Consider the following 26,561-nt stretch of genomic DNA (forward strand, 5'->3'; position numbering starts at 1 on the left):
GGCCAAGTGTTTGGATTGATGGTAGCATAAATTAGGTGCTTTCTTAGTTTAGAATTTGCTGATTATATTAATCTTTGCTTTACTTTAGGTCACACTGGAGTGCATCTAGAAACTTGTGTCTGCATCATGCTCTCAGAAAAGATCAATAAAAATGTGTTCAGGAGAGGTTGAGTGGGTACTCGAGCAAATAATTATTAAAAGTTGAAGATTCTGGGTGAAGGGAATGGAGGGGCTACTTTTAGCAGACTTTTAACAATTTTAAAATTATATGAATATAAGTTATTGACTTTGCAGAGTTGAACATACTGTAAATTCTATGGTCCCTTCTGTACTGTAAATTAGTATAACTGTGATTAAAAACAGTGTATGTGTTCCTCAAACTAAGGTAAAAGTAGAACTATTATTGCAATCTAGTAATTTGAGTTTGGGGTATAGATCAAAGCAGATAAAGTTAATATATTGTATGTTACCTGCAATCCAATGCTTATAACCAGTACTGTTCATTATAAAGAGCAAAAGCTTTTTCAACCCATGGTTCTGGGGACTGGAATGTGGTGTGCATAGTGAAATGTGGTGTTCAGGGGCCTGCATATGATGAAGGCCTTCATGTTGGTGGATAGACTACAATGTCCCAAGGTAGGAAATGCATCATTTAACAAGGACATACATGTGTCATCCAGAGTGGCTTTCTTCCCAGTCCTCCTCTCAAGTCCTACATTCAAGGGGATTGATTCCATTAATCCCTACCTACAGTGCTTGATGACTCACAGTAGGAATTAAATTTCAACATATTTTGGTGATAGTTTTCATATGAACCATAGCAGACTGTCAGTTATATAGGATGAACCTGGAGAGCATTTTCTATGTGATATAAGAGAGACAAAGAACACCTCCTACACTACCTCACTTGTATATAGATCATGACTGCAGAGATGTTCAAAGAATGAGTAAATTAGGTAGCTGCTGAATTTAGATCCTGTCTTTCTAAAAAAATAATTAAAGTGAAAAAAAATGTAAGGTTAGCCTCATTTATTTCATAAAAATACATGTTGAATAAAATACATGATACTTTTTTCAGTGGTTGTGCTTGTTTGTGGTCCAGGTTGGCCTTAGATTTACTATGTAGTCTGAATCTCTACTTTTCCTGTCTCCAACTCTTGAATGCAGAGATCAGATATATACCCCAAAACCCAATTTATATAGTACTGGGAAACGAACCCACAACCTCCCAGCATGCTAGGCAAGCTCTCTACTACTAGAACTACAACTTTAGCCCCCATTTTTACTGTTTATTTTTGGTTGTTTGTTTTTTGTCTTTTGTTTTCGAGACAGAGTTTCTCTGTGGTTTTGGAGCCTGTCCTGGAACTAGCTCTTGTAGACCAGGCTGGTCTCGAACCCACAGAGATCCACCTGCCTCTGCCTCCCAAGTACGCCACCACCGCCCGGCCCCATTTTTACTGTTAACTATTTACTGCATTTAAGAAAATGATAAAAATTGTGAGAACATTGGGCAGTACAAGTTGTTTTAACATTTCATGAGTATTATTTATAGTCAGAATTGTTAAAGAGTAAGAAAAAGTAAGAAAAGGAGAAGAACATGGGGTGTGTCATTGTGTTATCTGCTGTTAGCACAGTGCAGTTTCCAAAGTGCACTCATACATTATAGTCAAAATTTATTATAGTTATGTGAAGTTTTGTAGTCATGTGGAGAAAATTTACTTATTTAACAGCTACTTATTCGGTATTTCCATCTGCCAGACAACATTCTGAGTTTTGAGGGACAGTAGCAAAAAACAAATTCTACCCTTAAAAAGCTGCATTTAAATAGTGCGAAGAGGAAGTGGTAAAACTTATAGACTGTTGAGGATGGTCCCGAGAACACAAGCGACTCAGAATCTGGAGTAGAGAAAAGCTGCAGTGAGCTGGATGGCGGAGAGAATGCTTGGAGGAAATTGAGTGCTGCACAGAAACAGAAGAGGCCAGAGGCTGCGCACTAGAATCCTGCAGACAAGAGCTGACTACAGCACGCATGATGATGAGGTGACAGGGCTGGGAGTGAGCAAACTAGGAAAGGACCAAAGAGGCTTATTACAATAGTTAGCACAGAAGTATATGTGCAACATAAAAACAGCCTGAATTTAGCTTGTCTGGGATTGGCATAGCAGGCTGGTGCTGGAGAAGTACTGTGTTTTCCGCTCTATAATTGTGCTGCTATAATTTGAGCCATTCTAAGAAGGCACGCCTAAGCTTACTGTTTTAGAAAATAGATTTTTCTTTTACCTTGGATCTTACTACAAATATTGTCGGGCTATTCTTGTCAGGAACCCCCTCCCCCAAAGGAAAAAAAGATTCTGGTGAGAAACAAGGAAGGGGATGGAGTTCCCTTTTCACTTCCAATCAGCTGAAAAGGTTCAGGAGAGTGTGTGACTGTATATAGGACAGACCTTGGGGAAACTGTGGTTCTTATGGGTCGAACCTTCTGTGCCTTCCCATGGAGTAGCTAAGTTACCCTGCCCTGTGAGTGGGTTTCACAAAGGGCATCCAAGAACCAGATGTGAACCTGTGCTCAGCATGAGCCTGACTCTGGGAACAAACTAAATTAAACTAGACTAAACTTAACTCTGCCTTCTATTCTTTACTACCTTGTACTGGTGAGTGGGGTATCTGAGAACTACTTAACTAACTTTGGTCCCAAACTATTCCTACTGTTCACCTGTTAGTAAAGCCAGCCTTGCTCTCTCCAGGATGGCCCCAGAGTATAGGAGAGAGTAAATGAAATCTCTCTCCTGGAAACAATACTTTATAAATCTTAATAAGATGATTTTAGTTTCTGCTGATTGGTTTGGATATATTTATTGTGTTCTTTTTTTGTTTCTTTTGTAGTCAAACTCTTGGTTCTTCATGACAGGGTTTCTCGGTAGCTTTGGAGCCTGTCCTGGAATTAGCTCATGTAGACCAGACTGGCCTTGAACTCAGAGAGATCCACCTGCCTCTGCCTCCCAAGTGCTGGGATTAAAGGAGGCATCAGACCTCTAAAACTGAAGTTGAGGGCAATTATGAACCACTGGGTGCGACCCAAACTCAGCAAAAGCTCCAAATGAACTTACCTCCTGAGCTGTTTCTTCAGTCCCCTTTATTTTTTCATCATTTTTTATTTAGATTAATTTTATGTATATAAGTATAAATGTTTTTCCTACACGTATTTGTGTGCACCACGTATGTGCTTGCGATCAAAGGCCCATATCCCCTTGAACTGTAGTTATGGATGGTTGTGAGCTGTGTGGGTGCTAGAAACTGAACCTGGGTTTCTGCAAGACCAGCAAGGTGCTCTTAACTGCTGAGCAATCTCTCCAGGTCCTCTCTATTGCTCTTTAAGTAATTTAAAGATTTTAAATTTTTCTTCATGGGTTCTATATTTCCACTCCTCCAACTCTTCCTATGCCCATCCCTCAGATTCATGGCTATTTCTTTTATTATTGTTGTTACACACACACACACGCACACACACACACACACACACACACACCCCTACTGTTTCCTTTGGTGGTGTACATATGTAGATGTCTTTTGGGCTGACCTCTCTGGATTATATAACTTATTCGGGAGCTCGTCTTTGATAAAAGCTAGTACTCTTTTTCTCAGTAGCCATTGATTGCCTGTAGCTCTTCATCTAGAGGTGGGACTTTGTGAAATTTCCTCCATCCATATTGGCATGCTAACTGTCATTGTCATTCTGCAAGTCTTACTTAAGTAACCATGTCTTTGGAATTTCCTGGTGCTGTCTAGAAGATTCTATCTAAGAACAGGCATTTTGGTCTACAGGTAGTTTGGTAGGTTTACAATACCAGCCATGAATTCCCTCCTATGGAGCAGGGCTTAAGTCCCCTGGTATAAGTGCCACCATTGCACCACTGGGAACATTGTAATGGGTCAGTTGTGTGATTCATAGGTTTTATAGCTGAATAGCACTATTGGTTGCTTTTTTCCCTTGGCAGGTGTGTAGTCCTCGGGGAGGAGCTTCCATATTAGTTCAAACTGTACTGCTATGTTGAAATTGTATAGTGTCTTCAACAATGGGGTGTTACCTGCAAGTGCTGGGAGGTGACCAAGGGTAATAGCAATAGCTTCTATTGTTTGGAGTGACTCTTGGGAAGGCCATTATCACACCATTAAAAATAAATGCATGAGGGGGCTGGAGAGATGGCTCAGTGGTTAAGAGCACTGGCTGCTCTTCTAGAGGTCCTGAGTTCAATTCCCAGCCACCACATGGTGGCTCACAACCACCTGTAATGAGATCTGGCACCCTCATCTAGTGTGAAGGTGACCATGCAGGCAAAAAACACTGTATATAAAATAAATAAACCTTTAAAAAAAATAAATGCATGAAAACTGGGTGTTGGTGGTGATGTGTGTGTGTGTGTTTATGTGTGTATGTGTGTGTATAAGCCATCTTAGAGAATTCCCAGTGCTAGAAATGGGAAACCTCCCTTGAAGTTGCTTGTTAGGGAAAGGAAATAAGAAAGTGAACAACCCAGTGAAATGTCATGTGATAGCAAGTCTACCTGAAGTAGCTGGCCATGGATTTAAGGTCAGTTCATTTGTCAGTTCCATTAAGTTCAGACAGAGATTAGGGTGGGTTGGTTTACTTTGTCTGGAGGAAAGGTTGCAGAGAAAGAGTGCATGTAATTGTATAAATGAAAGAGGAGTTTGAATATGTGTATTGATTGGCTTGCATATAAGTTGAGTATTAGCGGGGGAAGGACAGGAAAAGTTGATGGGAACTGCACTTGTAGTGCTGGTGGTTAGGCACCAGAGCAAGCCATCTGTAAAGCCACAGCAATCAGGTTGGATATTGAAACTGTCAAGAATTGTGACAGTAATGTTGGAAAAGAAGAAAGTAGGCATTGGAAACTATAACATAGAGAAAAGTGTATGATGTAAGATAGCATGGAATTTTAAGACGGCTGCTTGTAAGGAGTCATAATGAGAAGTAAAAATTATCCTACAAGTAGATCTGATTCCATTTCCTAGACAGATTCATTTGTATTCTCTATTTCCTTAGTACCCTAAGTCTAGATTTTGAATACTTTAAAAGAATAAAGTAGTAAGTGCCTGCAGAGATGGCTCAGCAGTTAAGAGCACTGACTGTTCTCACAGAGGACCTGAATTCAAATCTCAGCACTGATGTGGCAACTTAATCTGCCTTTTATGCTAGGTTTAATGAATCAGTACCCTCTTCTGTCCTTCAGGACACCAGGCACGGGCATGGTACACAGATGTATGCAAATAGCTGTGCATATAAAAGTCGTAAATCTCAACAACAACATGGCAAAAAGAAATGGAAAAGAGGAAGTAGTTCAGTAAAAGCAAGGAAAGTGAGTTGATGTTTTCGTGAAGTGTCCTTAATTCTAAAAATTGGATTTTGGTTAGCACTCCAGTTGGTGCCATGAACCTAGGAGAGCAGGGCCTAAATAGAAGACAGACTAAAGTCTCATGCAATAGCCAATGTTATTCAGAGCATCAGATAATTTTTACTCTAAAGGTTAAGAAGCATTGCATGAATAAGGTGTTTAGTTTCAAGGACAAACTACACTTGGCAAAAACACATTCTTCCATAGAGGCATGTGAATAACAAACTGATTCCTATCTACTCTACCTGGAAGGAGCGTAGACAACATTCCAAGAACAGTTCTATGTTTTGAAGAAACTGAGGTCACAAGACTCTTTTGTCTTGTTTTCTCACAAGCTTTCAGAATTCTCACAGGACTGCATTCTTGGGCTGTGCTCTGACAGTTTTAATTTGCTACTAAGATACTTTTTAGCTCAATAAGCAATACAGCTGAATCATATCACAAAACAGTAACATTTGAACAGAAAATTTTCTATGATCCTCTTTCTGTTAGTTAGTTAGTTAGTTAGTTAGTTAGTTAGTTAGTTAGTTTGTTTGTTTGTTTAGAGATAGGGTCTCTATGTGTTCTGGAATTACATAGACCAAGCTATCCTCAGCTCAAGAGATCCTCCGGAGGCTGGGATTAAAAGCATACACCACCATGCCTGGCTTTTATATGATCATTTTTGTAACCCACATATGATTACTTGCACACGTAGCAGAAACTGTTTTAGCTATTCACTGGACATTATTTACCCAAGAAACATACTAATGTTCTTTCTCTGCTTGCTTCTAGATTACATATCGGTTACGGCACCTTCTTCGTGCAAGGTGTGATGCTTCTCCTGTGACCAACAACACCATCCAGTTTCAGTGTGATCCTAGTTTCTGGGCCCAAAACATTATTAACCTGGGTACGCCGTTATTTGCATTTTCTCTGTTTGACTATTTTGGTGCAGAGCTCTCATTGGTTACGCCGTTATGTGCATTTTCTCTGTTTGACTATTTTGGTGCAGAGCTCTCATTGGTTTTGACATGTTACTGAATATAACATCCCCATCCATTATCTTGCTTTACAGCCACACAGTAAATCATTAATATATTCATATGGTGACACAGATGCATGAATATATACATACTTGTTTTGAGATAATATGTGTGAATGTTAGCTTATAGGGTATCTAAGTTAGGAATTTAGGAGTGCCTCTCCTCCCCATAGAATCCTTTTTGTGTTTTGGGGGTTTTTTCCCCCAATCTTTTTTTTCAAGACAGGGTTTCTCTGTAACTTCGGAGCCTGTCCTAGAACTAGCTCTTGTAGAGCAGACTGGCCTAGAACTCACAGAGACCAGCCTACCTTTGCCTTTCAAATGCTGGGATTAACCAGCCCAATCTAGTTTTTAGGTAATTTAATTTTACAAGCACAAGCTTTGTAGGTGAGAGCACAGTACCCTACCCCTACGTTAACACCCACCCCCAACCCCAATGCTTGTCAGAATGTCAGCAGTGTAACTTTAAAGCCTCTAGTGGCTCAATTGTTCATCTTACTTACAGACTTTTCTTTTCCTCCCTTACGTTTTCCATTTTGGGGGTTTGTTTTGGGTTTTAGATCTTTTCTTTACATGGTCAGATTATAAATTGTGTGAATGCAGAGAAGGCAGCCGAGGGAGAGAGGTTTTAAGTAATTGACGGGGAACATACAGTCTGAAGTATTAGAGCTCAGTGAGTCAGAAAATAGCATCTTGGCAACATTAGGAAGCAAATAATCCTTGCAAACAGTGCAGTCAAAAGTTACCACTAAGCTTTCTTGTTGCTCTTTTAAATGAATGAAAATATTCTTGCTCTTCAGCTTCATCGCTGGAAATGATACAAAGAAAAGCTCAAAAGTTCCTTAGACATTGTTTCTCAACAACCAGTATTTCCTTTGGCATATTGGGTTCCTGGATTTGTTTTAGAATCGTCAAACATGGTTGTTCTCTCTCTCTCTCTCTCACACACACACATACACACACACACACCTGCCCCAAGACTAGATTATATGTGAGAAAGGAAAGAGAGCTGGAGGGGGAGTCAGTGCTTTCATCACGATGTACAATGGGAAAAGAAGAAATAGACTCAGACGGATGTCATCCATCTGCCAGTGACATCATACAGAACAACAGAAGAATGATGCAGGCCAATCTGAGACATGTACATAGCCGTTTGCTTATCAATATATAGCCAGTACCTGGACTCAAACACCTTGATCTGCCTTACTAAAAGAAACAGCTTTAGAAAAAGAAACTGTGGGACTGGGAGATGTCTGATCTTAAATCTTACTATTTTTTAAAGAATTAGTATTTTTTCATAAAAAATTTTATATGGTAAGTTCACGTAGAATATACATAAAAAACCTCATTGGGAGCCTGCCTCTATTTTTTAATAGTTTAGAGGGGTCTGCATCCAAAATTCTTTGTCAGTTAAGGTCCAAATCAGTAACCATATAAAATGTGGTGTTTCACCCATTATAAAAACTTATCTTGTTTCTTTCTTTTTAATTAGGTTCTTTAGTAATCGAGGATAAAGAGAGCCAGCCACAAATACCTAAGCAGAATCCTGTCGTGGAACAGAGTTCACAGCCACCAGGTGGTTTACCTTCCAACCAGTTATCCAAGTTCCCAACACAGATCAGCCTAGCTCAGTTACGACTCCAGCATATGCAGCAACAGGTAATGGCTCAGAGGCAACAGGTGCAACGGAGGCCAGCACCTGTGGGTTTACCAAACCCTAGAATGCAAGGGCCCATCCAGCAACCTTCCATCTCTCATCAGGTAAATTTGGAAGCAGGCCTGTCCTACCTTAGTTAACTGTAGTGTGATTGTGTTCAGCAGCTTACAGTTACCAACACCCCCACACACTGCCCTTCATTTAAATACTAAAAATTGACTGCATTAAAGGATCCTTGATCTAACCCCTAGTTTTTAGTTCAACTCTAAACTGATTTATTTGCTTGCTATTATCAATCCCCATGCATTGTCATCCAATCCTAGCAAGGAATAAATGTTTATGTTCCCAAATAACTTAGGCCTGTGATGGATGAGAAGCAACTGTGTACCTCTGATTCCTGTATGGGTGCATGAATCTCTTTGGAGGTAGTATTTAGAAACACACACTGAATTCTAGAAACTAGGACAAGGTACGGTAGAGGAAGTCAGGCAGCCCGTTCGAATCCTTTCTTTTCAGCCTTTTACATTTTTCCCGAGCAAATCCATATACTATTCCAGTTCTTACTAGATGTGTAATCTGTCAGTTTTCAATCCTTTTCTTTTTTTGGCATGTGTATGCATTGTATGATGAACAAGTGTTACTGTGCATGTCCTCATGCACACATGTACAGGTAGCCATGCACACGTCATCTGTGGAGGCCTGAAGCTGACATCAGTATCTTCCTTTATTTCTATTTACTTCACTTACTGAGGCATAGTCTCTTGCTTTGCCCAGGGACCTCACTGAGTTAGCTAGTCCAGCTAGCCAGCTTGCCCTAGCTCTGCCTTCTGGGTGCTGAGATTACAAATCATCCTTCATGCCTACCCCACTATTTTATATGGGTTCTGATGATCTGAACCACACAGCAAGTGCTCAATTCTCTGAGTCATCTCTCAAAGTCTTCCGATCCTATTTTCATTCTGCGTACTTTTATTAAATAGTTTAGCCAATTTTGTTTAGGTTAGATGTGGGCATATCTAGATGAGTAAAAGCCTGGTGAGGAGTTCATCCAGCTCTTTCATATAATTTACAACTCTCAGTTAATTTTATATTCTCCCTGTTTGGACAGGGTTTGTAATGAGTTTGGTAAATGACACAAATGAACTGGAGTTTCATAAAAGTCAATCTCGTGGACAGAACTATGCTAAGAATTCTCATTACATTTAAGAACAAAGCTCAGCTCAGAATGTCTTGACAACAAAAGCAGAAAGGAAACAGGGATAATACAGATGAATAACTGATAAAAAAAGAAATATTAGTTAATTAGGGGGAGAAGCTGTTTTATTAGTAGTTTACTAATACTAGGATATATAATGTGGTTCTTTATGGAAAAATATGGAAGTGGCATAGCCTTTTGAATAGCAATTTAATAAACATTAAAGTATCTTTCAAAGAATTCTTCAACCTAATTGAGAGTTACAGACATTCATGCTTTTGTTGTTATTTGCTTATCTGTGGTGCTGGGACCCAACCCAAGCCCCTAACATGCTAAAAACAAATGTTCTACCACTAATTTTTAACCAGGAAAGGAGTTAATCTATCATCTTAATTAATTGCCTTTTTACTAAGAAATAGCCAAAGCAGCGGGGCTGTGGTGGCACATGCCTTTAATCCCAGCATTAGGGAGGCAGAGGCAGGCAGATCACTGAGTTCGAGGCCAGTCTGGTCTACAGAGGAAGTTCCCAAACAGCCAGGGCTCTGCAGAGAGACACTATCTCTGAACCTCCCCCTCCTCCGAGTTTTAATAGTCTTTTGGGCTTGTCAGAAATATTCTTCTAAATGAACCCAACTGTAGCGTAGCAGTTCAGGAAATGGGTGGACTACTCCCCTATTGCTCACCTGTCAGCATCTTAGTGGTAGGCAGGGTTAGCATTTAGTCACAGTGCTCTGGCACCAAATGTCATTTTTGGTTGAATTATTGTGTTGAGCAGTTACTGAGAGGATGAAGCTGTGGTGACAGAAAGCTATCTCTTCTCCCTGAGAAACCATTCATTAAAATTTAGAAAATCTCTACTATAATTCCTCACTATTTTCTGCTTGTTTTTTCATAGTATAAAACCCTCATGTTACAAATTTTCAAGAAAATCAAAAAGAGTTGTTTCTGGCTTGTTCTCTGTGTAGTTCACCACTAATACTGTTTCTGCTCCTCCCCTGTGGAATTTCAGTTGGTCCAGAAACTCTGTAAATCTGTTTTTCACGGGTTCTGTAATATAGTCTAAACTAAGGGAGAAGGGGGAAAAGGAAGCGGTTAATTTAGAGTAGGGAAGTAATTTAAAAAGTAGGAAAAACTAGCGGGGAGGGCAGAGCTGCACTTCATGGCTTTTGCCTTCACAATGTCAGAGTTTGAGGTATTGCTCTGTGAACCTTATAGATGGTAAGGACTTGTTTTCTCTGTGAGCATGGGGAGAAGTATTCCCTTTAAGAAGTTCTGATCATATACATTGATGGTATCTTAAACAAAGAAGCAACAATTCCTGACTGTAAAGACAGTTAAGTGATGGAAAAGAGACTTGCATAAGAGCACGGGGTTTTTTTGTTTTTTGGTTTTTTTTATTGAGAAAAGGAGAAAAAAAAAAACCAAGTTTCCACCTCCTCCCAGCCTCCCATTTCCCTGCCCCTCCTCCCACCCTTCTCCCCCTCCCCCCATTCCTCTCCCCCTCCCTCTCCAGTCCAAAGAGCAGTCAGGGTTCCCTGCCCTGTGGTAAGTCCTAGTTTGTAAGACTGCTCGCAGGTGTCCTTCCTGACCCCACCCCCTCTGCCAGGAAAGCTCCCTTCCTTCCTCTTTGTCCTCTTCCTTCTGCTCACCCCATCCTTCCTTTCGCAGTCACTGTTTCCCCTTCCCCCTTTAAAAATAGATTACTGCCATCCTCCCCATTGCTTCTTGTGGTCTTAGTGTGGCAGAGCTGCTAGCCTTTGGGATTTTACACAGGAAAGATCTGGGCCCCTCTTTAGGAGGCCCTTGTTACTGCAGTGCTTTCATTTCTTTCTTCTAGCATCCGCCACCACGTTTAATAAACTTTCAGAATCACAGCCCTAAACCCAATGGACCAGTTCTTCCTCCTTATCCTCAACAGCTGAGATACCCACCAAACCAGAATATACCACGACAGACAATAAAACCCAACCCCTTGCAGATGGCTTTTTTGGCTCAACAGGCCATAAAACAGGTGTGTATTACCTTTCTGTGCAGTTGCTTCTGTGCTGGTGTTTCTTTGTGTTTCGGATCATAAGAACTTACAAATGGGGCTGGAGAGATGGCTCAGTGGTTAAGAGCACAGACTGCTCTTCCAGAGGACCCAGGTTCAATTCCCAGCACCCACATGGCAGCTCACAACTGTCTGAAGATCAGTTCCAGGGGATCTGACACCTCACACCAATGCACATAAAATAAAGTTAAATGAACCATAAAAATGTTTAAAAAAAAAAAAAGAACGTACAAATGAACTATAAGAGATGAAGGTCACCTGCTTGCCTTTTTTTTTGGGGGGGGGGAGGTTTTCGAGACAAGGTTTCTCTGTGGTTTTGGAGCCTGTCCTGGAACTAGCTCTTGTAGACCAGGCTGGTCTCGAACTCACAGAGATCCGCCTGCCTCTGCCTCCCGAGTGCTGGGATTAAAGGCGTGCGCCACCACCGCCCGGTGCCTGCTTGCCTTTTTAAATGAATAGAAATTACAGAGTGTACTTAGAAACATCTGTGGAGTCAGAGGTACAAAAACACATCTCAGTGCTTTATAGTCAAGAAGTCCTTGCATACTCTGTTAAATCAGGGTCTGATTTAATATCCTCAGGTTTTAATACTATGTAAAAATTCATACCTCTTCTATTTCATCATTGTAAGTAAGTAAAGGTTTAAATTGTTGCTTGGTATCAAATTCTATTTATTTTCCTAGTTTATGACCTTGCCAAGTACATTATTTTTAGATCTCACTCTAGCTATAAAAATATGAGTACCACCAGGCGATGGTGGCGCACGCCTTTAATCCCAGCACTTGTGAGGCAGAGGCAGGCGGATCTCTGTAGCCTGGTCTTCAGGAGCTAGTTCCAGGACAGACTCCAAAGTTACAGAGAAACCCTGTCTTGAAAAACCATTGAATAAATAAATAAGTAAATAAATAGATGGGTACCTTGCTGAGTTATTCTAAAGTATATAAAAATACCTGGCGCATTTCAAGCATTCTTCCTTGAAGAATCCTCTTCTTCCCCCTTTATTAGATTGTAATGGGTAAACTATTGCCTACTGCCAGTGACCAGTACAAGGGACTGAGGTTGAACTCATGAGTCACAGAACCAGGGACTCCGTGCTATTCAGCACAAGAGTGCTTCTGCTGTCATTCTAGGAAACTTTTATTTGAGTGGTCCAGCATACAGACTACAAAGCAGGGACAGAGAAGTTTACAGGGTCGGGTATTTCTTATCACTATCATCAGCTGTGCTCATGACACAGATGGTCTCAATTCCAATTTGGGGCTGTTTGCTAAGCTGTATTTGTAAGGTGATAGAAAACATCTTGGCATTCCTACCAGGGGGACAAAGTTCTTTGGGAACAGAGTACACATAGCAGGATGGTATTGGGAAGGCGATTGTATTCATGCTTCAGCAGATACTCTTTTTTTCTTAAATATTTTTGGACATAAATGAGTAAATGAGCAAATAAACCAGGACAAATACTTTAAGAAATATGATTATGTATTTTTAAACTTTGTAGAATCAGATTTACAAATGTTATGTACTTTTTTAAAAAGTTTATTTTTGTGTGTGACTGTCAAAGATGTAGAGGTAGGATAATGCTCTTGGCACAATTGCTGTTTGAGGTCAGAAGACTTAATATACGAGTCTATTCTGTGCTTCCACTGTGGATTTAAGGGAGCAGGTTGTCAGGTGAAGACAGACTGTAGGAGTCTGTTCTGTCCTTTCACTGTGGATTTCAGTGATCAAGTTGTCTGTCTTGGCAGTAAGTACCTCTGTGAACTGAACCACTGACTTCAGAAATTAGTTTTATGCATAAATTTACCAAATTGTAACATGGTCGTGTAATAGATACTTTGTGGCTAGTAAGAAGCTAACATGTTACAGAATTTTTGTGAGATAGTATCTCATTTTTGTATGTGTTTTATCTTATATATATAGGGGGAAAAGTAGAAAGGTAACCAACAACTGTGATTCATTATTCTTTGAGGGGGAGGAAAAACAGGTGTATAGGGATGAGATAAAATTGTTGAATGTATAGGTGCTGAAGATGACATTCACTCTCAATTTTTAGGGTTCTTTTTTTTTTTTTTTTTTTTTTTTACCCTGTCTCGAAAAACCAAAAAAAAAAAAAAAAAAGAACTCAATTTTATATATTTCTATATGTAGTTTTCATAGTTATGTATGTAAGATTTTTTTAAAACATGATGTTTCAGAACATTATAGTGTCATCCATATATCATTGATTATGTGTTTGGGAAGTTTTTCTGTTGAATAACCTTGGGATAGCATTCAATCTGCTCCCAGCCCCATATTTTATTCTGAAGATTTTCATGTTTTTCAAATATACCAAATATTGAAATATAGGGAACATCTTGTTCCCCTTAGTACATACTAACTGAATGCCTTTTTAATCTAACTATCATCTGTACCTTATTTTGTGTAGGTTTTATAGCAACCAAACAGCATGATTCAAATTTGTACCTATCAGTATGCCTAGCATTATCTTTGTGTTTATCTTAACATTCTAATATGAATGAGAAGACTTTTCCTCAGAAAGGCTTAACTACCTGTTTATATGTTAAAAAACCTAACAGCCCTATTTGTGGATCAGTTTGGTTTTTTTTTTTTTTTTTTTTTTTTTTGGCATTTCATGTAGGGACAAAAGAAAATATATGTTTTAATTCTCCAGCTTTACTTTGAAGGTGCTCTTTGTATGTTTGTTTCTTGTCCGTTTCATTTTCTATACGGTATATACTAAATATTCTCTGCCAGAAAAAAAGGTTGCTTATGTTTTGATCTGATTGACACGTGTGTGTGCACATACATAATGTGTTTCTCCTCTTACTTGTTCTTCCATTCCAATAACATTTGAGCTGAAATAAACTGTCTTCTGTCTTCCGTACCTGAGTTACACTTAATATTTTTTCTTCTCTTCTTGGTACTCCAGTGGCAGATTAGCAGTGGACAAGCTCCTCCCACAACTGCCAGCAGCTCCTCCTCTACTCCTTCCAGTCCCACGATCACAAGTGCAGCAGGGTACGATGGAAAAGCCTATAGTTCACCCATGATTGATCTGAGCGCACCAGTGGGAGGGACTTATAATCTTCCATCTCTTCCAGATGTAAGTTTATGGAAAAGCTGTACTAATAGCTTCCTTTGAAAACTGTCCGTGAATCTGGATGCAGTGTAAGGTGTGGGTTTATTGATTTACCAACTATTTTTGAAAGCTTACTTTTATTCTTTAGAAATCAAATGTGAGTAAAATTAGAAATTATGAACACTTGGGCATACAGAAGGATGTTTTTCTGGGCTCTGAAATTAAAGATGTTTGTAGATGTTGCATCATAGAATCAGGGCTGGGACGGGAGGGAAGCAGGATGAGAGAACAGAATGGGTGTCTGACTGGAGTGTGGACAGTAAGAGCCAAGTGAGTTCCAGAAGTGTAAGACATGGAAGAGCAGGGATTCCCTTAACGTTGGAACAGCAGACGTGTCTGCTTGAGCACATCACCATACGGTTAGTGCTCGGTCCTTGCATGTTTAAATTAAGAAATGGGTTAATCCTTAGGGTCTTTAACTTTGACAAGTGACTTTTTAAGAATCATAAGATTAAGATAATAAGATTTTTAAGAATCTAAAGGCAGAAAATGTAGTATTCTGTTGCTGGTTCTCCACATCTTCGTCATTTGTTTTCCATTTTATTTTTTAAAATTTTGTTTATGTGTACAGGTATTTTGCCTATATGTATGTCTGTGCACAGGAGTGCTTGATGCCTTTGGAGGCCGGAGATGGAATCAGATCCCTGAGACTGAAATTACAGATGGTTGTGAGCTGCAGTGTGGGTGCTGGCAATAGAACCCCGGTTTTCTGGAAAAGCAACCAATGTTTTTTTTGTTTTCCCCTGCAAGATTAGGTAATCTCAATGTCATGATGTAGCCACAACCAAACTTGAAACATTAACATTTTTGAAGTATTTTACACAGTTTAGAAGGATTTATCTGTAAGATTATGAAAGAACTTTTCAAATTTTTTTTTATTTTTTTTAAATCCAAGTTGAGATCAATTATTACTTTTTAGTAATTGGATTATTAATCTCATGAGAGTCATTTCAGTTTTTACAATGCATATATTCTAAATGGGGAGAGTATACTTTTTTCATGCATACATCAGACAGGCAAACTTAGTCTAAATTTTATATTTTATCTTGGTTTTCTGATTATTCCACACTATTAATTATTTTCATTACATTAAGAAACCCAGTCCTTTATGCACCATCTGGAAATTAGTAACTAAAGTAGTGCCTAAGAATATTAAAATACAAAGGACCTTGTCTGCTTCCTATCCCCACCACCATAGAAGAGTCCACAGAAAATGAAAATATTCTTCCATATTATTTCATTATGCACATTATACCTTGGAAGTTTTCTTGTAATTTGAAAGTGGTTTTGGTTTGCAAAGTTAATTTGCCCTGAAATAATTTATTCTCTTGGAAGATTGATTGTTCAAGTACTATCATGTTGGACAATATTGCAAGGAAAGATACAAGTGTAGATCATGCCCAGCCAAGACCTCCGTCAAACAGAACAGTGCAGTCACCAAATTCATCAGTGCCATCTCCAGGCCTTGCAGGTAAAACCACCTTTTGGATTTGTAAATATTTTCTAGTTTTTACTCATTTTTACTTATAATAATTAAATTTTTCTCTCTGCCCCCTTTTTAAAAATATCATTCTAAAAATGATAATGGTAACTATATCTTGAGGTTTCCTTTCTATATATGTTTATTTTATGTGTGTATATCTCCACCTGTATGCCATGGTGCATATATGTAAGTCAGGACAGACTGGTGTTTTTCTCCTTCCACCAAGTTGTCAGGCCTGGTGACAAGTGCTTTGACCAGCTGAGCCCATCTCACTATCCTGAGTTTTTATGCCATGTAAAACTAGTATTCACGAAGAAGGAAACAAAGATTAAACTTTTATACTTTTTCATTTCAGCAAAATTTACTGGCATTATAGCAACCAATGAGCAAATTTTTTTATCACACCCTCATTAATAAATTTAGTTGTCTGTGAAGTAGTCTTTTCTAGAATATAATTTGTCTAGAGTCAAATTTTATTAAAATACACAGGACTAAAGTCTTTGGCTTGTTTGTTCACTGTTGTTTAGTTGTGTTTAATAATGGCTTAATATAAGGAGGTTGAGAGATAGCTCGGTGGTTAAGAGCACTTCCTGCTCCTGCAGCAGACAAGGGTTCCCAGCATCCGCATGGTAGCTTACAACCGCCTTACACTGTAACTTCAGTGCTGGCCTCCCAAGCGTTGCACACATGTAGTATACTTATGTACTTGCAGGCAGAACACTCAATTCACATTTAACTAAGTGTTTTAAACAATATTATTTCATGAGCCAGGTGTTGGTGGCCCACACCTTTAATCCTAGCTCTTGGGAGACAGAGGCAGGCAGATCTCTCTGAGTTCGAGGCCAGCCTGGTCTACAGAGCAAGTTCCAGGACAGTCAAGATTACACAAAGAAACTCTATATCTAAAATCTAAGTAATAATAATAATAGTGGTAGTAATAATAATATTTTATATTCCTACTTGCTTCCTGCACGAAACACTCTACGTATTATTCCTGGAGACTTGACATAGCAGGTATCTGTTGTGTGACTTCCTGAGGAGACATTAACAGATACATGCAGATAATGTGCTGGTGACAAGCCAAAGAAAGAATTGCATGCAAGTCTAGCCCCGTGAACCAGTGAGCTCCCCATACCTTGCCCAGCAAAGCCAGGTCCCAGTTTGCAAGGCCCTCACCATATTGTCTCCTCTGCCCCAGCACTTGCCTACATAATAAGTAACTTTCTGTATCTTAACTTCTTGAGCTTCCTGAATTTTAGTAGCTTCATTAGCCTCATATTTTCCTCATCTTCCTGAATCTTAGGAAATTCCTTTTTCCCTGGAGGAGAGATTGTTTCAGGTCTGAGGAAGTTAGTCATACAACAGCATCTATCTACAGGAAATATTGAAAATTATTTTAATTTTAATTAAAATTATTTTATTATTTCTGCAATGTTATTTAAAAAAAGGTGTTTACAAAATTTAAGTGGAGATTCTTATTTTAACACGAATATACAATAGAATAAAGGACAAGTACATATGAATAAATTAGGATGTTCTTGGTGTTGCTGAAAGACACATAATTAAGTAATCCCTACACGGTAAAGACAGCCGAGAAAACAGACTAAACAGAAGGGTTTCCTCTCTCCAGTCATCATAAGAAGAGTCTAAACAATTTGGTTTCTTACTACTGAATTAGCCAAAATTTGAATAGTGGTGATACCGTTGATGAAAAAGTCATCAGGTGTTTTCATGTATATTGATAGTAGTATAACTTGGCAAAACATTTCTGAGGCATTCTGGCAATAATCTTAAGACTAACATTTATCTACTGTATACTGTGCCAGATTACCACATAACCTATACTGCCTCCAGAGTATAGATTTTACTTAATGTTATTACACTTAGTTATTTGTGTGTGTACACATGTGTGTAAGTACCGTAGCATGCACGTGGAGGTCAGAACAGCTTATGGCAGTCTATTCTCTCATTCCACCATGTGTGGGTCCTGGGGCTCTAGCTTAGATCATCAGGCTTGTCAGCAAGCAGATTTACCTCCTGAGCATAGACACTTTTTTTTATGACAGCAGTTCAGAACCTCTTCTTTTCTTTTTTCTTTTTTTAGCTGCTTCATGTCTGAATCTAACTTTCACTTCTCCCATTACTTGTTCTCATTTGGTTCCAGAGATTGAGCTCGGGTTGTCAGGCTTGCTGACAAGTACCCTAAACCTCTTCGCCATCTGCTTGACCACCTTATATATCCACCCCTTTCTCTTATGTAGTTCTCACTGGCACTGGAATCCTCTAGCTACTCTACTGCAGAAAGGACTTAGTACTTCAGGCTGGGAGTAAGTAGATAGCCAGTGATGCATAGACCTTCTCACTGCTCAAGAGTCAGTAGTACCATGACCATAAACTTTTAGTGTAACAAAATATAAAGATAGGCTTATTGTTTCATAGAATTGGTGTTCCTGGTTTTGGTATAATTTAAGTGAATTATAATTATAATTTATATTATAACAATTATAATTCAACCTGAATGCATAATTGTTAATTCAGCTATGTGTGTCTATTTCCTTCTCCTCAGGACCTGTTACTATGACTAGCGTCCATCCCCCAATACGTTCACCTAGTGCCTCCAGCGTTGGGAGCCGAGGAAGGTAAATAGATTTAACCGTATATACTGGCATAGTCTTTCCTCAGTATCCACGAGAACTGGTTCCAGGACCCATCTGAATATACCAAAACCTGCAGTTGTCCAAGTGTTTTATATAAGGTAGTACAGTATTTGAATGTAACCTGCATATACTTTTGTGTATGCTTTAAATCATCTCCAGGTTATTGATTGTGCCTTATTCAATGGGACTGTTTTGTAAAACTTGTTTTATTGTATTGTCTAGAGAATAATGACACCACCCCCTCCAAATAGTCTGCACATTCCCTCCCACAAGGTATTTTTCATCCATATCTGTGAGTGAAAGACATGGACATGAAGAGCCAACTGTGCATAAATTTCTTGCAGTTGTTAGTTTTGATACTTGGTGCATCTTTTACTGTTAATTTTTAACTAATATTTTAGTACAATAGAGTGATTAAACTTGTACAACTTTTAGGAAGTATTTGTCTCAGTGCTAAAAAATAAGATAGAATTTGACATCATGTTACCAAGGACAAAAATAGTTATAGTACTATATAGACAGAGTTAGGGAAAAAGAAGCAATGCTTTCCTTATGGGGTTTGTTGTTACGGATGATGATGTTTTGTTTGTTTTAAGACAGGCTCTCACCTGGTCAGGAACTCTCTTAATGTAGATGGAGCTGGCCTCTTAACTTGTGGTAATGCTCCTGCCTCTGTCTCTGAGTAAAGAAACAGTCTCTCTTTCAGTGTTGTATGACTGTTAAAATGATCAAACATTGGTTCTACTTTAAAAGAAATTCTATACAATTAAGCTTTTTCTTTAAGTTGTTATTTAGTTCTGCCTTCATTGTGTTTGAAAGTTACTGCTTGTGGTAAACCCCATTTCTTGCTAACATTTGAAAGCAGCGTTCTCTAGGAGGAAGTTTGCCCATAAGAACAGAGTGACTAATGGCTTTAAGGAGCAACCACCAACAAATGATATTCCAGTGTCTTAACACAAACTGGGCCTGAAAACCTAGGGTTCTTGTCCCTAGAGTGCTTGTGACCAGACAGGAAACTGGGAAAGACTGAAAGATGTTTGACCCCAGATCTAGTTGAGCAGTCAGTTCCAGAGCCTTAGAATACTCAAGTTGGACTTACTTATTTTTCATATACATGGTGAATCAGTTTGAAAGGTTAGTCTGTAGGGCCTGGCATCAAGGAAATTTATGTTGATCCCACAATCGTATTTTAATACCATTCACTGCTGATATAAAATATGCTTATTATTGTGAAGTTACATTATTCCAGAATGTTCTTCAGCTTTCTATTTTTTAAGTTGTCTAATTTTGTCTCTCCCTCTTCTCCTTTCTCCCTCACAGTTCTGGCTCTTCCAGCAAACCAGCAGGAGCTGATTCCACACACAAAGTCCCAGTAGTCATGTTGGAACCAATCCGAATAAAACAAGAAAACAGCGGACCACCTGAAAATTATGATTTTCCTGTTGTTATAGTAAAACAAGAATCAGATGAAGAATCTAGAACTCAAAATGTAATTACATCAGTGCTTTTAGTAATGTTGCCATTTAAGAGGCAAGAAAAGGGTAGTCCTGATACAACACCCACAAAGTAGACTGTAATATGCGAACAGAAGTTCCACAGAATTTAGATTCATCTTAGCAGAATAATATTTGTGTCTGTCTTAGTTAAGGTTTCTCTTGCTGTGATGAAACACCACAACTGAAAGCAACCTGAGGGGATAGGGGCGAGGATTTATTTATTTTACTCTTCCACTTCACAGTTCATCAAAGATGTCAAGACAGGAACTCAAAGCGGATCCGATTCTGAGGAAGGAGCTGATGCAGAGGCCATGGAGGGATACTACTTACTGGCTTGTTGAGCCTGCTTTCTAATAGAACCCAGGACCAGGAGCCCAGGGATGGCATTGCTCGTAGTGGACCCTCCCCCATTAATCTCATTAGGATAATGAGCTTTGCCCACAGCTGGAGCTTGTTTGCTTGACTGGGCTCACCTCCTCTCAGATGACTCCAGCACAGAGTCTGAAGTTAACTTGAATTAGTAGCTACAGTAAACAACCTTTACAATTCATGTGATTGATTTCCACACTGCCCACTTAGTCTGTAATTATCATAGGCATCGGGAGATTAAAAGGTCACTTTCAAAGTATGCATACATACATACCTACATAATGTTCTCTCTTTTGTTGCAGACTAACTATCCAAGAAGCATACTTACTTCTCTCCTCTTAAACAATAATCAGAGCTCTGCTTCTGAGGAAGCTGTGTTAAGATCTGATGCTCCTGATAGCACAGGAGATCAACCCGGACTTAATCAGGAAAGTTCCTCAAATGGAAAGCCTGAGTGGCTGGATGCCTCCCAGAAGTCCCCTGTGCATGTCGGAGAGACAAGGAAGGAAGATGACCCCAATGAAGACTGGTGTGCAGTTTGTCAAAATGGAGGGGAACTCCTTTGCTGTGAAAAGTGTCCTAAAGTATTCCATCTTGCTTGTCACGTGCCCACACTGACAAATTTCCCGAGGTAAAGCATGGGGTTAGGAGTGTGGCCTAGTGCTGGCGTGTCTTGACTAGAGCACAGGGCTTGGTGCTGTTCCCCACTGCTGCAAGGAAATATAAAAAGTAACAACATTTTAGAGGAAAGTGGATGTAGCCAGAAACAGTGACATAAAAATGGAAGGGGGGATGGTGAGGTGGAAGGAAGAAGAGTTTTTTTAAGTGTAACTATTACAACAAATTTTTGATAATTGTTAATAACATAAAACTTCTATAAAGATTAAATTTTATTTGGCACAATCCTTAACACTGATCTACAGTTTCCTCTTCCCTGGTTCCTAGTCTCATCTGCTATGGTAAACAATAATAGATCCTAGCTGGCCTTGGTGGGCACACACTTGTAACCCACCAAGTATAGAGGAGAGAGAGGAGGAAGGCTCAGAAGTGTGATGCTTAGTCAGACTTTTACATCAAATTTCTGCTACTTCTACTCCGTACTGCTTTGTACCTAATAGTAAGTGATAATAGGTAGAGAATAAAACCCATGCCACAGAAACATGTCATAGATGGCCTGCACGTGGTGGAAAGGGTGGTGGAGAGCAGCCTGACAGACTCAGAACTCATAGGTCCTTTATCCCAACAGTGGAGAGTGGATTTGTACTTTCTGCCGAGATTTATCTAAGCCAGAAGTTGAATATGATTGTGATGCTCCCAGTCACAACTCAGATAAAAGGAAAACTGAAGGCCTTACTAAATTAACAGCAATAGATAAAAGGGTAAGTTTTTGAGCATTTCCACACTAGACTATTAGGATGGCTTTTGTTACATGTGTTGATTTTTATACTGAGTTCTTTGTCCTTTAAGTCTTCTACACACAGAAGAGTAGAAATTTTACATGACCGCTGGGCGGTGGTGGCGCACGCCTTTAATCCCAGCACTCGGGAGGCAGAGGCAGGTGGATCTCTGTGAGTTCGAGGCCAGCCTGGTCTACAAGAGCTAGTTCCAGGACAGGAACCAAAGCTACAGAGAAACCCTGTCTCAAAATCCCCCCCCCCCGCCCAAAAAAAAGAAAGAAAGAAATTTTACATAACTAATAGCGTGTGTGTGTGTGTGTGTGTACACTCATGTGGATTTTTTACCCATGCCTTTACATGTGGAGGCTAGCTAGAGTTTGACCTAACATATCTTCCTTTTTTGCTTTCCACATTATTTTTGAGACAAGGCCTGTCACTGAACCTGAAGTTCATGAAGCTAGACTGGCTAGCCAGCAAGCACCTGAAAGTCCCTTGTTCCCCTCCTCCCTCACACTAGAGTTACAGCTGGATGGCACCATGCCTGGCTTTTTTACTTGGGTGCTAGTGATCCAAATCCAGGCCCTTGTGCTTGCATAGAAAAGCACTTGACCCACTGAGCCATAACTTCTTAATTAAACAAAAGAAAACTCTATTAGGTAGAAGTTTAAAATACTTGTTAGCTCAGGCTAACCTAGAACTCTCTTTGTAGCTTATGCTGACCTTAAATTCACAACATTCCAACCAAGTACATCTGATTACAGGTTACCATGTCCAACTTCGCTTTTTTATTTTTGGGTTTTTTGCTTGTTTGGTTGTTTTTTTCTCTTGTTGTTAATGTATTTTTTTTTTAATTTGAGACAGGGTGTCATTGTTAGTCCATACTGTCATCAGATGGCAATCCTCCTGCCTCAGCTTCTTATCCCTGGGTTTATGGGAATGAGCTACCGTGCCTAGCTTTAGTCTAAGCTTTTAAATTCTGCCTCCCTTTCTGCTTTCTGTCTGATTTCTTTCTCTCTCTCTCTCTCTCTCTCTCTCTCAGTTTTTCGAAACAGGGTTTCTCTGTAGCTTTTGGTGCCTGTCGTGGTACTAGCTCTTTTTTTTTTTCTTAATCACTAATTGATTTGTTTGTCAGGATCTTTTGAGAATTGACAGCAAGATTGATTTTTTTGATTTAATGTTCCTAGAAATAATTTCATACTTTGACCACATGATATTTAACTTTTAAGTATAATTTTCTTAGTACTAAAGAATTTATCAAAATATATTTTAAAAAGAATTAGCCATGTGGTGGTAATGTACACCTTCTATCCCAGCACTTAGAAGGTAGAAGCAGGTGGATCTCTGTGAGTTCCAGGACAGCCATGGCTACACAGAGAAACCCTGTCTGAACATTTGCCCCCACACCCCCAAAAAGAAAGAAACAACATGAAAATTGCCATGTAAGAGGGGGAACCTACACTCACTGCCCATGCTGCAGGTGTTCACTGGAGAGCCTGGGAGGAGAGAGTAACAAGAGGACGTCCCTGTTTGCAAGAAGGATCTTTAAGACAGGGCTTACACGGAAAAGGCTCTGCCACTACCTGACTTCCTCCAGTGACTGCTGGTGCACAATACGCAGGCTAGAGTTGTGAGGGGATTCATCTTGAGGAACTTGAAACATGTATTTTATAGTTTTTGGTTTATTCCCATAATTATAGGAACTCTCATATCCATATTCCCCAAGCAAAACACAAAGATTGAGTGTTTCTTTCTTTTGTTTTTTGGTTTTTCTAGACAGGGTTTTTCTGTGTAGCTCTGGCTGCCCTGGAACTCTCTCTGTAGACCAGGCTGGCCTCGAACTCACAGAGATCTGCCTGCCTCTGCCTCCCAGATGTTGGGATTAAAGGTGTGCACCACCACTACATGGCTAGATTCAGTGTTCTTTTTTTTTTTTTTTTAATGTATGCCTCAGGCTTTAATTTTTATTCTGAGGCCTGTGAGTTCTTTTAGAAACTAAGCTGTGGCTTTACTACTTTATTATCTCTTTTATTAGAAATGTGAACGCCTGCTTCTCTTTCTTTACTGCCATGAAATGAGCCTGGCTTTCCAAGACCCTGTTCCTCTAACTGTAAGTATTAATGTCATTTGTACATATTTATATGGTAGGATGATTATTTTTAATTTGATTTATGAGAACCTAATCTTTTCTCATCCCAATAATTTCTTGTGGGTTGTCCTGTATGATACCCAACACTATATACAGTGAATATACCAATATAAAGTGTTAAGTATTTTTAGAGAAAGTGCCACAAAACCTGTGTACAAAACACAGTAGGTACTTGCAAATATTGATGAATAGGTATGTTTCTTGATTTTGTTTTCACCAGTAAAAAAAATAATGTGAAGAAAAATAGCATGTATTATAGGACTAGATACAATTTACTTATTTATATTATAATAATTCATTTGTTTTATAAGGTGCCTGATTATTATAAAATAATTAAAAACCCAATGGACTTGTCAACCATCAAGAAAAGACTTCAGGAAGATTATTGCATGTATACAAAGCCCGAAGATTTTGTAGCTGATTTTAGATTGATCTTTCAGAACTGTGCTGAATTCAATGAGGTGAGATTGGGAGAGGCAACAGCAATGTGAAGAGTAATCTTAACCCAGACAGCTTGCCAACAGTGAGGTTCTCACAGTGTCTGTGCTGGTGTAAGTTTGCTGTGTTTTAGGTTTGCCCAGGGTATGAAAGAGGTTACTAGGAAGACTTACCCACATTTAATTTTCAGTTTTATCATGTAGTAAGTACAAATGCAAGATACCTGACACCAAGGTAGTTTAGAAAATATGTATTTACCATTTCTTTTATTTTGCAAACTCTGTGTACATTTAGACTTTGATTTCTGTGTTTATCTTGAAATAGTTAAGAATCACCAAAAGTTCTCATTTAACAATCTTGTCATGTCACTTTGAATGATGTCTTTCTTGTTGGTCGTTCTGTTTGTTCCTTTGTACCACACTTTTTCATTCTTGAGGTTCCTGCCCATGATGACCTTATCTTCTTGGCTAATGTGATCCATCCCTATCACAATCACCTACTTTTTAAATGATTCGATAAAAAAAACCTTACTTATTATTAGCTGGCCTTCTCTAGACTTTTGTGGCCCAGACTGTTACCTGTTTTATATTAGTGATACATCTAAATACTTTTCTCACCTTCCATTATTTCATAGCTGTGCGCCAAAAGGGAACAGACTTGACTAAAAAGGAATATTTTATTGAGTAAACTGTCAACCTTTTGGGTTTTAATTCCTATCTTTATTTTATCCTACAGCCTGATTCAGAAGTAGCCAATGCTGGTATAAAACTTGAAAGCTATTTTGAAGAACTTTTAAAGAATCTGTATCCAGAAAAAAGGTTTCCGAAACTAGAATTCAGGAATGAAGCAGAAGACAGTAAGTTCAGTGATGACTCCGATGATGATTTTGTACAGCCCCGGAAGAAGCGCCTCAAGAGCACAGAGGACCGCCAGCTGCTAAAGTGAGCAGCTCCAGGGCCATATACTTTCTAAGAAGATTTCCTTTACAAGAGTAAAAACTAAAACCTTGTCAACATCGTGATAAAGAAGGTTTATGAGCTCTGATCTGTCTTTGCTGTTTACTAGACATTGATTTCTATAACAACTCATTACTTTGACCTCTTGTCATTGATAATTTAAAAAAAAGAGGGAGGAAGGAAATATGTGGAAGAATAAAAGAAAGAAGAAACAGCAAAGAAAGAAAAGACATTCTTCCCACTTCTTGAAAACAACATTCGGGAATAAAAGCTACAATAGAAAATAGATTTTGAAGTAAGTTGAGATTTTAGTGTGATTTGAGTGTGTGTGATTATCCATTTTAGAGTATTAATGCCACTACCCATTAATTATGGCCAACACTAAGAGTAAGGTATACTGTGCTTAAAAGCAACCCTCCCCAAAGACAAGTGGGAAGAAGAGTCCTTTCCCGGGTGCTTGCTGGGAAGGTGTAGACAGATGCTATTAAGACACCTAGTGGTGTCCATGTAAGATGGCAAATGCATTAAAGAAAATCAGGAAAAAAAAATGTTTGCTTTTTTTTTGTTTTTATCTTGTTTGTTGGAGATGTTGGGCACAGCAGGTCTTCAAGGCCATTCTTTCATGTATTTTCCAGATCTACCTTTTTGTTCAGCTTCCTTTAAGGAAGGAAGTGTGCATGTTAGGTGTTGCTGTTTGAATCTTGTTTTCCCCCACTGTGTAAGTATGCAAGTGTGCTCTTAAAGCAGGCCTCTTTGTTGTCAGTGTGCTTTTACTCTGGTTTGTTTTATCAAGACAGGGTCTCACTATGTAGCCCTAACTGTCCTAGAACTAAAACTCACTGTGTAGACCAAGCTGGCCTTGAACTCAGAGATCCACCTGCCTCTACCTCCTGAGCGCCGGGATTAAAGGTGTGCACCACTATGCCTGACTTGCAGTGTGGCTTTTAGTAGTACCATCAAATATAAAATACAATCGGATACACCAACATTTGAAAGATTTCTTCAACTTCTGCCCTGGTGGCCACCCACTTGAAAAGGCTTTCATTTGTCTTTATCATTTTAAGTGGAAAGTATGTTGTCGGGTTTGGAAAAGATCAGTTGTAGGGGGTGGTATGAGTGGAAAAATAAATTACTTTTTCTGAA

At 39.1% G+C, this 26,561-nt stretch overlaps 1 protein-coding gene across 4 annotated transcripts in view; it reads left to right on the forward strand.

Moving 5' to 3' along the window:
* Window positions 1-26,561, forward strand: part of Trim24 (tripartite motif containing 24) — a 108,652-nt gene extending 82,091 nt beyond the window's left edge. Inside the window, exons 8-19 of one of the 4 annotated variants that reach the window (XM_041675498.1) lie at window positions 6,186-6,303; window positions 7,928-8,196; window positions 11,125-11,298; window positions 14,267-14,440; window positions 15,812-15,947; window positions 18,526-18,598; window positions 19,937-20,105; window positions 20,784-21,112; window positions 21,728-21,860; window positions 23,911-23,985; window positions 24,336-24,485; window positions 25,198-26,561. In XM_041675498.1, the coding sequence (XP_041531432.1) occupies window positions 6,186-6,303; window positions 7,928-8,196; window positions 11,125-11,298; window positions 14,267-14,440; window positions 15,812-15,947; window positions 18,526-18,598; window positions 19,937-20,105; window positions 20,784-21,112; window positions 21,728-21,860; window positions 23,911-23,985; window positions 24,336-24,485; window positions 25,198-25,407 (2,010 nt within the window). In that variant the 3' untranslated portion in view covers window positions 25,408-26,561. Of the gene's footprint in view, window positions 1-6,185; window positions 6,304-7,927; window positions 8,197-11,124; window positions 11,299-14,266; window positions 14,441-15,811; window positions 15,948-18,525; window positions 18,599-19,936; window positions 20,106-20,783; window positions 21,113-21,727; window positions 21,861-23,910; window positions 23,986-24,335; window positions 24,486-25,197 lie in introns of those variants that run through there. The other 3 variants (XM_041675499.1, XM_041675500.1, XM_041675501.1) reach the window with 3 other exon arrangements.

This window comes from Microtus oregoni, unplaced genomic scaffold (genome assembly GCF_018167655.1).
Source record: "Microtus oregoni isolate MIOR12 unplaced genomic scaffold, Mior012 000026F_ref0000081, whole genome shotgun sequence".
Taxonomy (NCBI): Eukaryota; Metazoa; Chordata; class Mammalia; order Rodentia; family Cricetidae; genus Microtus; species Microtus oregoni.